We start from the raw sequence: 12,507 nt of genomic DNA on the forward strand, positions 1-12,507 counted from the left end.
TGGCAGCTCTCCCTTCCCTGCTGGGACAGGCTTTTGCTGCCCTTTGCCAGGTGTTGTGGTTTCCCCCCACCCCATTCAGGCACTGGTAGCCCAAGCCAGAAATGCAGTGTCTCCCCATGGAGGTCACTGTCTGGGCTCACTGCTGCTCTCCTTAGGGCCGTGTCCTTCCCTCACTCCAAGCCCTGTGTGGTGCTCCTGCACCTTGGGGTCCTGCTGCAGTCACCTCAGCTGCCTCAGCAGGAGCCAGGAATGCTCAGCTGTGTCCAAGGGGGTGGTGGGGGCTCTCAGGCACAGCAGCTGATGCCACTTGCTCTGGGGTGCTCCCCAAGACTGGCCAGGAGCCCCCCAGGGGAGCAGCAGCACTGTAACAACTTTCCATACTCTTCTCAGTGGGCACCCACAAGGGTCTGGACACAGCACAGACAGATCCTGGGGACGTGGGTCTGTCCCCAGGTCACTCAGAGGAGAAGGAAAGCTGTGAGGTCACTTCATGCCCCCCAGAGCTGTGTTGTGGGACTGGCTTGGTGGCAGGAGGTAGACAGGAGATTTGGAGTGACAACAGGAGCTAAATTGGGATGGCCCAGAGAGGGCAAGAGCTGGCGGGAGCGGACGTGTGACTAACCAGGATAAACAAGGCAACAGCGAGAATTCCTGGCTGGGGAGGGAGGATGGCCCAGAGCTATGCAGGGAAACACAGGACTGGAGATACTGAGAGGCTCCTGGGAACGTGGCAGGACGGTGGGGCAGGACGGTTTTGGATGGCCCAAAACCTCCTCAGGGTTCATCCCTCTCTCTCCATGGCGGGTGCAGAGCTGGGTGTTAGGTGATCTCATGCTCCAGCCAAGATGAGAGGTGCCCAGCGGAGCTCAGGTGTGAGGCAATGTCCCCTGGGACACCCTGCTGTCATCCCCAGGCAGCAGGAGTCCACAGCCAGGCAGGACAAGGGGAGGGAGATGCTCTGCCCCCTCCACTGGCAGTTTCCTTCACCATGGGGTGCTCAGCCAGCACCTGGGACCACCAGCCTTGGTCCCTGGGAGACCCTTGCAATGTCTGCCTGTCCTCTTGCAAGGAGGGGAGCACAGGGGAGTAGCTCTGCCCCTGTGCCTCCCTCCCCTAGGGATGCTGCTTTGGTGTAGCATGATTAATGCTGCTGGAGTGACCAGTGGCTGGGTTGCTGCGTGTCCTGCACCGCATTAAAGTCTTCCTGCTGTAATTAGTTCCATCAAGTCCATTTAAAAAATTGCAGATGCTGGAGAGGAGTGTGAGGCAGCACGAGGAAGTGGTCCCGTATCCAGCATGACCTTCACTGGTGACATCCCATCCTCTGGCACATCGAGTCACCCACCCAAGCCGTGCCTGGACCACCTCCACGGCAAGGTCCTCGGTGTTGCCATCAGGTACCCCATACCACGCCACTGGGGCTGTGTCCCCCAGCTGGATGCTCACCGGGAGCTCACCCACCACCTCCACCGCACCTCTTCCCACGGCGTGCTGCCCAGGCCCCACCACTGCTCTGTAATTAGTCACAGCGCCGCGCGGCTGTGATTACCCCCGCCTCGCCCTGCCCACACGGCGATTGCGGCAGAGCCTGGGCACGCGGCAAGGAGAGGAGGAGGAGGATGAGGGGGGTGATGAGGAGGAGGAGGAGGGGGGTGAGGAGGGGGGTGAGGAGGGTAGGTGCTGCCCAGCACCGTGAGGACCCTGCCCGGAATCCCGGGTTAGTGGACAGCAAGAGGAGCGTCCCTCCTGTGTCCCGCAGCCCCCCAGCATGGCCAAGCCTGGCTGGCCAACACTCTGCAGGCTGCTGGCCACAAAAGGGGTCTGTCTGTCTCTCCCCTCCCCCCCCCCAGCACCCCACGCAGTGCTGCGCCGGGGGTGCCACCAGTGACCCATTTCCTGGTACAGTGGGCTGCTTGGTGGCTTGGAAACACGTGGCTTTACAGTGTGGGGAGAAACTTGGCCCGCACCACCCCGGGGGTATTTTTAATGGGTGACACTGGGGTGAAAGCAGCTGGCCCTGAGCTCGGGGGCTATTTTGGGCGGGCAGGCTGGGCACAGGGCGCCAGGATGGGGTGGTGGGGGCCGGGGCAGCTGCTGAAGCTCCGTGGCAGCCCCAATCCTCGGGGCGACGGGAGAGGTCAGCTGCCGCAGCCCAGATTCTCTGCGGCTGTTTCATCCTCTCCAAAATACTCGGCTGACAGGGCAGGAATTGCAAAACACACCCCCCTCCTCCCATATCCGTATAAATAGGGCTCACCCGGCGGCTGGAAGGTTAGAGAAGTTTCTCGGCTCCGAGCTCAGGCATTTATTGCAGCTCTTGCAAGGGAGCAGCAGGGAAAGTCACCCATAAAGTGCTGAGGAGCTAGACGGGAGAGCTTTTTCATCTCGGGATATTCGGGTTTGGGGTGGGTTTTCTTTTGTTTGTTTGTTTTTTCCTTCCTCTTCTGACAAGAAGTTTAATTTTCCTCTCCCTGGTCCCTGGGATCGCAGCCAGACAGGAAGCGTTTTCTCACGGCCAGCGAGCTCCCTCCGTCCTTCCTGCGCTCCTCCGGCTCCTGGTGATTCAGCTCTGAATCGATTTGCTCCGTCGTCCATCACCTGGGGAAGAAGGGGACCGTCCCCGCGGCCTCCACCCGCAGCCGCTCATCCCGCCCGGAGTGGATGCGTCTCCTCCGGGACGGGCTCCCCGGGGAAGTTCACAGCCAGGAGCAGCCGCGCAGAGGCTGAAGCTCCGTGGGAGAGCCCCAGGGATACTCCCGGACCCCTCCACCAGAAGCCATGGCCGACAGCCAGATGCCCTACTCCTGCCATTACCCCGGCCGGCGCAGCATCCGCGACCCATTCCGGGAGCCCGGCTTGACCTCACGCCTGCTGGATGATGATTTCGGGATGTCCCCCTTCCCCGCGGACCTGACGGCCGACTGGCCTGACTGGGCTCGGCCCCGGCTCACCACCACCTGGCCGGGTCCCCTGCGTACTGGCATGGCCCGCGCCTCCGCCATGGCCCCCGGCTACGGCGCCCGCTTCGGGGGGTACCCCGAGAGCCGCAGCCCCGCACCCCCGCCCCGCGAGCCCTGGAAGGTGTGCGTTAATGTCCACAGCTTCAAACCCGAGGAGCTGACGGTCAAAACCAAGGACGGCTACGTCGAGGTGTCAGGTGAGAGCCAAGGCACCGGGGAGGATGGGGCGTAGAAAATCAGTTTGTCCTTCCCCGCCCCTGCCAGCTCAAGAAATTGCCGTAAAAATGCCAAAATCACCTTTATTTTTTAGGTCGCTGGCGGCAATCTCGTGTTTGGCAGCAGGGCCAGGGCTGCGGGAAGGCTTTGGGCAGCTCTGTGGGTGGTTTGGGGGTGCCATAGGGGGACCTGGCTCACAAGCCACGGTGTTTTGTTGCAAAAAGGAAAAGGAAAAGCTTCCTTTGGGGTAAATCTCCTGCTTTTGGCCCCGGCCAGCCAGGGAGGCACCACTGCGGCGGCAGCACCCTGCAGCGAGCTTCCAAGAGGGGCCCCAGCTTGGCGCGGGTAATTATAGCCAGGGTGAGACCGGCATGGAGGAAAATTTTTTTTTAAAGGGGCCAAGAGAGAGGCAGCTCCGGTGCTAGGAAGTGGGGGGCAGCTGCCCTTCATCCCTGCCCTAGCTCTGGGAGGCCTCAGCCTAGGGGTGAGCTGGCCAGAAGATAAAAATTTCCTAAAAATTCGTTTAATGGTGGGGAGAGTGTGTGCGGGATGCACCACATCCCTTCAGCCCGGCACCGACATCTTCCCCACAAGGAGGGTCCTGGAGAGGGGGGGGAGGGGGCTGGGAGCTGCCCCGCAGCACGGCCCTGGGCATTTATTTAGGGCTGAGAGCATCGCAGTGAGAAATGCACAGGTCAGGGGAATCCAGACAGCTGCTGGTATGATTTTAACTTCAGAGATTCTCCAGGCCCAGGGACCCCCAGCCTAGCACAGCTGAGAGGAGAGGGATAAGGGGGGACGCTGCCACCTCCAAAAGTTTTATTAAATTTGGTGGCTTTTTCTTAAGCCCCAGCTCTTGGCAGTCTGCAAGACCCCAGGATTTCACTGGAAATATGGGAATCCTGCGTCCAGCGTTTCTTTCACTAGGGAGAAGCTTCCTGAGCCCTCCCCAGATGTTTGCCCTGTGGAATGGAAATAACTCAGAACTCCTGTGGAATTCTTCCTGTTAGGTTTTGTTGTTTTGGGGGAAAAAAATATAACCTCCCGGTGAGGTGGTGACGTGACGTGTTGACTTTCCCTGCAGGCAAACACGAGGAGCAGCAGGTGGAAGGAGGGATCGTCTCCAAGAACTTCACCAAGAAAATCCAGTAGGTACCAGCTCTGTCAGTCTCCCGCCGGCCCGGAGCCGCGTTTGGAGCTGGTGTGGGTGCAGGGGGCAAGGAAATCCGCCGGTGCTCAGCGGGGCACGCAGGGCTCACACCACCCGCGGTGTAGGTGTGGGTCCTCACGGCTCTCCATGGTGTCAGCGATCGCTATCGCTGTGACTCAAGCCCACGGCTCCCGTGGGCAACAACACCCGCGAGAGGCCGGGAGGAAAGGCGAGCCTAAAGCGAGGGCAGACCCCCACCCGCAGGGTCCCTGGGGTTAAAAATGGGAGATGCAGCAACGCCCAGGGCGTGGGAAGGGTTTGCTGGGCTGGCAGCAGCTCAGCTTTGCTTTTCCACCCCGAAGGAGCCCCGTGCATCCCAAACTCCCACGGGAAAGCTGGGGCGAGCACCGCGCTGCCTCCTGCCCGGCAGCCGCCGTGGCTCCTTTTACGGGCAAGGCTTGCAGCCGGCGATGATTTACTCAGCGGGAGCCCGGACGGCACAAGTGGTGGGTGACATCCCGTCAAACACATCTGCCGGGGGAGATTAACCAGAGTGCCTGCGGGGGCCAGGCTGGCCGGCAGCCTGCGTTCAAGATCCCCGGCACATTCCCCGGTGCTTCGGTAATAACACAGGCGCTGCCGGCTCCCTGTCAGAAGAATCAGAGTCATTTTGGTTGGAAAAGACCTCTAAGTTAATCACCAAGTGCAAGTGTTAACCCAGCACTGCCCAGGCCACTACTAAACCATGCCCCCTAACCATATCCACACATCTGTTAAATCCTTCAAGAGGTGGTGACTCCACCACTTACGTGGGCAGCCAGGGCCAGGGCCTGAGCTGGCAGTGGTGGTTCCCCACCGGGTCCTGTGTGGGGACATTCCCAAGGATCAATGTCCCCCAGGGATGGGGGATGTGACCACCCTGGCCCCCCCCAGCTCCTAAACCATCTCTCCTATCCTCCCCTCCTGCAGGCTGCCCTATGAGGTGGATCCCATCACGGTCTTCGCCTCCTTGTCACCGGAGGGGCTGCTGATCATCGAGGCACCCCAGATTCCCCCCTACCAGCAGTCCAGTGAGGGTGGCTGTGGCAGCGAGATCCCCGTGGAGAGCCAGGAGGCCACCTGTGCCTGACCAGCCACCTGTGTCCCTCCCGTGCCCCAACACCCCTCTTCCCCTCTCCCACTGGACCCCCTGATCCCCGATCCCCTGTGATGCGGTGTCCAGCCAGCCTTTGGTGAGGGTGATGGTGCCACTCAGGGGGATGGCAGCACCCACCAACCCCCTGGGGGGACCAGCTGAGAGCTGGGACACACGTACCAGGCACCAGGCCCCCCAGGGCTTGTAGCAGTCTGAGGTGCTGGTAGAGATTTTGTGCCCATGGAGCCGAGCAGAATGGAAATCCTTCATTGGGGTGGTTTTTTTGCTCTGAGTTGCTCAGATGGGGTATTTATAACAATAGCAGAAAAGGGCCCTGTTCTCTCTAAAGTTGACATAGAATCCTGTAGCCCTGTGTCTTTTCCTCCTCTGTGGGTTATTTTGGGTTTTTTTTGTTGTTGTTTTTTTTTTTAAAACCACATCTCTGCAAAGGAGGATGCGCATCCAGATCCGGTGGTGGAGCTCGATGGCACATCCTGAGAAATACAAACTGTCCATGTGTTGTGAACATTGATTGGTTTGGGGTTTTCTTTCTTTCTCTCTCTTTCTCTTTTTTTTTTTTTTTTTTTTTTTTTTTTCCTGATTTGTGCTTTATTTGTCAGACCTGAGGAATAAAACCCAGTTGATGTTCTTAGCCTCTGTTTGTCTTGGCTGAGCCCAGCAGGATGGTTGTGGGAGGGTGGTGGGGAGGGAGGGGGGATGCCATGTGCCACCTCCCAGCCTGTCGTTGTCTTCTCCCCATGGGGGACAGGAGAAGAGAGAGGTGTGGGGATGTTTGCACTGGTTTAAAGGTTTTGCTTCCTGAGAATGCAGAGTCCCTGCTAACACCATGTCAGGGAGGCACTGAGCCAGGCAGGGATCATGGGTTCATCCTTTCCTAACCCTTCTGAGGGGTTGCAAGTGCTTTTCCTGCTTGTGGGTGCTAAATCAGCCTCTGAGCTGGGAGTCAGGTTTGTGCTATCCCCCTTTCCATCTCACCATGCCAAATCCTCACTGGCAGCTCCCCAGGGAAGCACTTCCCAGCTAATTCCAGCAAATGGTTCCTGCCGGGCTCTGAACGCAGCCTTACGCCCATTTCCAGGGCAAAGCTGTAGGACACACTGCAGTGCCTGGGGTCAGCTGAGCAGAAGTGCCAATGGGCAGCAAGAATTTTTCCATCAATCTGTGTGACACCTGGGCTGGGCACACAGTTTTTTCCATGTCACCACGTCCTGGAGTTAAAAATACAACCTCACATGCTCTACCCTGGCTCATTTGGGATGCGGTTGCCAACAACAGCCCACCACGTGCTGAACACCCCAGCCTGGTGCTTGGGGGCCACCCTGCTACCCACACTCCAGGTCACAGTGGGGAACCTGGTTGCTTTCACCATGGATTTATATATTATAATTAATTTTTAACAGTTGCCTCAACACTTTGACCCCCAGGCTGCAGGCACCACCTCGACACGGGCTCACCCCAACGCTCCTCAACAGGAGCCAGCCCCATGCTCTGCCATGACAACTGTGCCAGGCATGGCTGTGAGCACAGCAATTTTTATGAATCAAATATAACCCCTGAAATGTAATACCCCTGCCAGGAATGGAAAACAAAAATCATGAGTCACACCTCCATCCCTGTGTCCTCATGCCTCTTGGAGCCATCATGCCCCATAGGTGTCATTCCTCTGGCACAAACTGACCCTCCTCTTTCTCACCCCTTAACAATTTTTTCTTTCTTTTTTTTTCAGTTTTTTTGTTTGTTTTGGTTTTGTTTTTTACAAAACACTCCAAGCTCTGCTGGCTCCAGCCCTCTGCTGCAGACCTGACCTTGAGGGCTGCCCGGGACAGGGCAGGGGGTGCAGGGGATGAGTTTAAGCTCTGTGGGGGCTGCGGGGGCTGGGAGGGAATTGGCTTCAGCTGAGCCTCATCCCCGGGGGTCCAGACAGGTCCTCAGGCTGCAGCTGCAGCAGTGCTGGGGTGAGGGGAGCCTCAGCCTCAGATAAGAGCTGCTGCAGTTGTGTGATGGCTCCTGGTTTTCTCCTGCTGATCCTGCAGTTAGAGGGAAGGAAAGGCTATTAGCTTTTCCTTTAATACTTTTCTCTTTTATTTGCTTCTGCTTTCTGATGAAGTCCTTAATAGCCTCTTACAAAGACTGTTGTAAGATGCATTAGCAGTAATTTATTAGTGGCTGGGGTTAGCATCAGCAGTGAGCACTGAGCACCTCTTACCCTGGCCGTGTGCTTGGCCCTGAGCAGCCAGAGGCATCTCAAGCTCTCAGATTGTTTGGAGAATCCTACACGAATGAAATCATTGTAAGTGGAGATCTGGTTTTTCTGTTTTGTCTTCTTGTTGTTCATTGGTTTTTTTTCTTTGTTTCTTTATTTTCTTAACCTCCCCCTTCCCCCCCCAGTAGTTTTTGGTCATCGAAGGGAAGCAGGTTATAAAAGAAAGCAATGCCAGAAACTGATGTTTCTGGAGGTGGAACAACAAGTGCAGCAGCACCTGTGTCTGAGGAGGCTGGGGTAGGAAATGTACATTTCTGAGGTCCCAGGGACTGCAGAGCTGGGGCCAGCAGCCAGCAGAAGCTGTTTGCTGATCCTCAGCCTGCCTGGGAGGTAGGAGTTCAAAGCCATTAGAGCTGTAACACCACTCTGTAATGGCCACTCAGCAAATTACATTGCATTTCATGGGTTTCTAGCAATTACACTGCATCAGGTACTGTCAGAACACATTATGCTTTATGGCTTAATATCTGCTCTAACAGGGAGAAGCCATGCACAGGATGTGGTTGTGGAACAGCATCCTCTGGGCAGGGAGGAGTGGGCTCCTATGGGTTGGACCTGGGCTGGCCAGAGAAGCTTGGGAGGGACCCACATCCAGAGCTGTGAATTTTGGGACCCTTCTTACCCTCAGAAAGGGAAGAACTTTTATTATTTATATTTATTGTCAACTCACCTTGCAAGGGGCACCCCAGCTGCGGCAGCACCTCACTACCAGCCCCCCCTGAATCACTCAGGGGCTGCTGCTCCCTTATTTTACCTTCTGAACCAGCATTAAACTTATCGACATCCACATCATTCAAAGCCAAATGATGTTTACTGCTGAAGGAGGAGGAGCCACCCTAAGCAAGCCTTTAAAGTCCTGCTCTCAGAGCAACACTTATGCTGCTGGCATGGGGCCATGTCCTGGCCAGGGAGGGGAGAGGAGCAGGGGTTGGAAAGTTTTTATTTTTCCTTTCTAAGAATTCAGTTCTGATAACGTATAGAATCGCACCTGAAAGGGGCTGATGTGATTAAACAGTTGTGTACTGGGCAATTTGCATCAGACTCGTTGTTGCCAGCAGTGACAAGAGCAGCCAGAGGCAGGAGGAGTGTGGCTGCTGCAGGGGGAGGATGCTGAGACTCAGCTTGAAGCTCTGAACCCTGAGCTTACAGGCTGAGCTCTAAGCCTCTCTCCTGGATAGCTGGAGGTGATAGGATGTAGTTGATTCGTGCTGCTTTTTTCGTTCTGGGAAAGGTTTTTCTAGCTTCTTAAAGGTGACGACCCCTCCCACAGCACAAACTGGTGATTCCTGGTGCTGCAGACCTGGGGCTGGGCTGGGCGATGGGGAGGGCTTGGAGCTGGGAAGGCAGTGCTGGAACATAATGGGGCTGTGTCATGGGAAACCAGCCCGGGGGCCAGCAGCTGCAGAAGAGATAAGGATAAGGATAAGGTCGCCGAAATCCTGGGAGAACTTGCTGGCGGCTCAGTGGCAGGAGCCTCGGCTTGCAGAAGGCTGACTGAACCTTCGGGCTGTGTGCTGACATCCCTCCTGTGCTGGTGAGAAGCCCCAGGGGCTTCACTGGCACCTCTAGCCCTGGGCAGGGCAGGGACAGTCTGTGGGCATCAGCAAGGTGAGCATGTGGCTCCTCACAGGGCACCAGCTCCCAGCCTCTCTGAGAGGGTTTATTTTCCTAAAATGGAAGCAAAAGATGAATTTATTTATTTTGGTTGGCAGCATATGCTGTGAGCAGGGTAAATAGTCCAGAAGAAGCTCCAGAGCTGCCCAGATAAACCAGGTACCTCTAGAGAGCTGGTTTCTTCTCCTAGAAGAACTGGGTTGGTCTTATTTTCTGAGTCCCCAGCTCATGCCTGGGCAGAGCTGTGGCCCATGGCCAGCACAGCAGCTCCCAAAAGTGTGTCCACCCCTGCTCTGGGCAAGCAACATGGCTCTTGCATCCACGTGTGGCTGTGGCTCAAGAGCTGGGTTTAATTCCTGCAGCTCATCTGCCTGGATTTGCACGAGGCAGCTGATACAGCACTTTTGTAGTTTCTCCTCTCTCCAGAGCATCCCCTGGTTCCCAAGGGTTTCTTGCTGTTTCTCACCCAAACCCAGCCCCCCTCTCAGTACAGAGCCATCCACTTTGACTGCTGTAATCAAGGTAATTTGGGGTTTTCCCACATTTCTCATTGCAGTTTTGGCCTCTACGTGCAAAGCAAATCTCAGCTGCTTCATTTTCTATGGCTCCAAAATACTTTGCACACGATGCCTGTGGGGACAGAGGAGCTGCAAGTTTGTTTTTCTCTAATAAAAGAACAGAGTCTCACTGAAATAGCCTGCCCTGGCTGAGCAGGTGGCCCTTCTCTCTCAAATCAAAAGTTGGGGGGGAGTTCAGCAGGAGCTCCTGACCATGAACCAACACAGCCACCCTTGGGACCAGACCAAGAGCTTCTTGAAGCTTCTCCAATTCCAGCAGAGAGAAGAGGGGGAGACACCTCCACAGGCAGAGCAATGCTGCTGGGGCACTAGGACAGCAGGTTTTGGATCCTTCTGCCCACACCCATCTTGGAAAGGACTTTGTGAGCTTTGAGGCTCAAGCTTGATGATCCCAGCAGCAGCACAGAGTCTCCCAGGTGGACACTGTGGGACAGTGCTGTTAAACATCATTCACCCCTTCATGGAACCACAGCTGCTTCTGGTCACTGCAAGATCTCAGAGCCATGAATTCCTCAAATAATGAGCTGCAGCCAGGAGCGGAGGGGGGAGGAATTTTTTTCTCCTATTTGTTTTCTTTTTTCAGTTTTTTTCTTGTTTTCTTTAAGTCCATACACTGCTGGTGATCAAGGGCCATCTTTCCACTTGAGGGACGTGCTGACCTGCAGCCTCCTGCTCCCAACCAGATGCTCCACAGCAAACCCATCCTAGAGGAGATGCTAATTTCATCTTAATTTTCTTTCATATTTCAACAAAAAGCTTTCCATCCAAGGCAGCCTTGGAAATCTCTCCTTATTAAAAGATCTCCTTGCAATGCAGCAAGGAGGGTGGTTATGAAGCACAAAAAAGCCAGTAGGTGAGGTCATTAAAATGCTAAATTACAACTAATGAGAATAAATCAAGCTAAATCATCTCCAGAGAAGGTAAGATGAGATGTGAATAAGTGTTTTGAATAAGGCCAGTGCTAATCCCAGGCTCCTCTCTAAACTGGTGGTAAGCCCTGTAGCAGGGAGGATCCTCCTCCTGGAGTCCATGTGGAAAATAGACCCAGACAAAGGGGAATGGAGACCTAATGCCATTTTTAATTGTTTCCCAATCAGAGCTGCCTGCTCCTAATTGCAGCGGGTCCAGGGGTAGCACAGCACCCACAAAGGGCTAGGTCAAGGCACTTGGGTTTGCTAACTTTGGGTTTCTTTCCCTCTTTAATTTGCAATGCAGAAAGTGGCTGTGGGGTTTTGTTCTTCTCTGTCATATCACTTCATCAGGCAAAGCCACAGCTAAATGACTTCTCTGCATAATTAACAGTGAGATCATCATGACTGCCTTGGCTTGGAGCCACTTCTCCTCCAGGCTCCAAAGAGCTGTTAAAAACAAGGGAATGGAGGAGAAGCAGAGGGGAGAAGCAGCAGGATGGGTGTCCTGCCTGTGCCTACTCAGCCCCAGAGGTGGGTGCTGGAGGGGGACACCTTGCACCCCTGCTCCTGCACCAGCTAAGGCAGGTTTGGGAGATCTCCTTGCCCTCCTCCATGGTATAAACACCCAAGCCAAGGGTCCCAGGGAGCAAAAACCAGCTGCACAACCTGATCCACACTGAGGATTGGGCTTGCAGCCAGCAGGGTGCTGGGGAGAACTTTCTTCAACATGTTAGATATCCACACAGGACATAATAGACCAGAGCGTGTTTGAGCTCCCAAAGGGAAACATTTTTTGTTGAAATGAGTGAATTGCTTCTGAAAGCACCTGGCAGTGGGCTCAGCTCGTGGGAACACATAGCCCAGAGCCAGCTCAGGCCAGGAGAAGCAGCAATGCTGCTGAGACACCACGGGTTGATCCTGCCCGGTGGTGCTTCCCTCCATGGGATGAGCACTACTGGAGAAATGTATTCGTTTCATTAAGCTTAAATAATCACTTCCAGGCCTTGCTAATGATGTTTAATGGGTCTATTTTTTTGTGTGTGTGCTTGTGCTGTTGTATACAGTGGTGTCTATCATTGATAACCTTTAAACCTCCTTGCTTTCACTGTCACTAATCATGCTCAAACTCTCCCCAGGCCTAAGCCTATTTAGAAGCCTATAAAGAAGCTTTACCTCGTGAAGAGTGCCTGACTATGCTTGGGTCACTGGTCAGGAGGATACTTGGTTTTGGCTGCAGCAGTCATGAGCCAGACCCTGCAGGATGGTCAGAGCAGCCGGGGTGGGTGCTGCTTTCTATAGGAGGTGGTGGAAAGCCTTGGGGCAGCTGTGTTCCCCTTAAAACCCCTTTCCCAGTCCCACCCTGGGTTCTGTAGGGTGGTTAACAGCAGTTGGAGCTGCCCCACATCTCATGTTTTGTGCCCAAAGGGAGATGATGGACAGTAAGTAGGGTGGGTGAAGTCAAACTTTTTCTTCTGTGGTGCAATAAAAAAATGTGTCGAGGACTCAGTGTTCTCCCTGGCAAAGGGTACCTGAGCTCAGGACTTGCACGTTAAATTGAGATCAAACCTGGATGTAGATAGGTGGAAGAAGGAGCATTGCCACCTTTTCTAAACTCTCCCTGCAACTTGCCTGGAGGAGCAGCCTGGCTTGGCTGCTGCT

At 54.9% G+C, this 12,507-nt stretch overlaps 1 protein-coding gene across 1 annotated transcript; it reads left to right on the forward strand.

Annotated features, from left to right (window-relative positions):
• The first annotated feature begins 2,337 nt into the window (after window positions 1–2,337).
• On the forward strand, window positions 2,338–6,113 carry HSPB8 (heat shock protein family B (small) member 8). Its single transcript, XM_071762700.1, has 3 exons — window positions 2,338–3,157; window positions 4,261–4,324; window positions 5,296–6,113. The coding sequence occupies exons 1-3, from the start codon at window positions 2,779–2,781 to the stop codon at window positions 5,453–5,455; spliced, it is 603 nt and encodes a 200-aa protein (XP_071618801.1). The 5' UTR covers window positions 2,338–2,778; the 3' UTR covers window positions 5,456–6,113.
• Window positions 6,114–12,507: the final 6,394 nt, after the last annotated feature.

This window comes from Heliangelus exortis, chromosome 19, assembly GCF_036169615.1.
Source record: "Heliangelus exortis chromosome 19, bHelExo1.hap1, whole genome shotgun sequence".
NCBI lineage: Eukaryota > Metazoa > Chordata > Aves > Apodiformes > Trochilidae > Heliangelus > Heliangelus exortis.

Excerpts from the sequence above, each read along its gene's own strand:
- HSPB8 (XM_071762700.1), top strand. The coding sequence starts at position 2,779 with ATGGCCGACAGCCAGATGCCCTACTCCTGCCATTACCCCGGCCGGCGC. Across the intron at positions 3,158-4,260 it reads CGGCTACGTCGAGGTGTCAG|GCAAACACGAGGAGCAGCAG; the intron begins GTGAGAGCCAAG and ends CTTTCCCTGCAG. Across the intron at positions 4,325-5,295 it reads AACTTCACCAAGAAAATCCA|GCTGCCCTATGAGGTGGATC; the intron begins GTAGGTACCAGC and ends CCCCTCCTGCAG.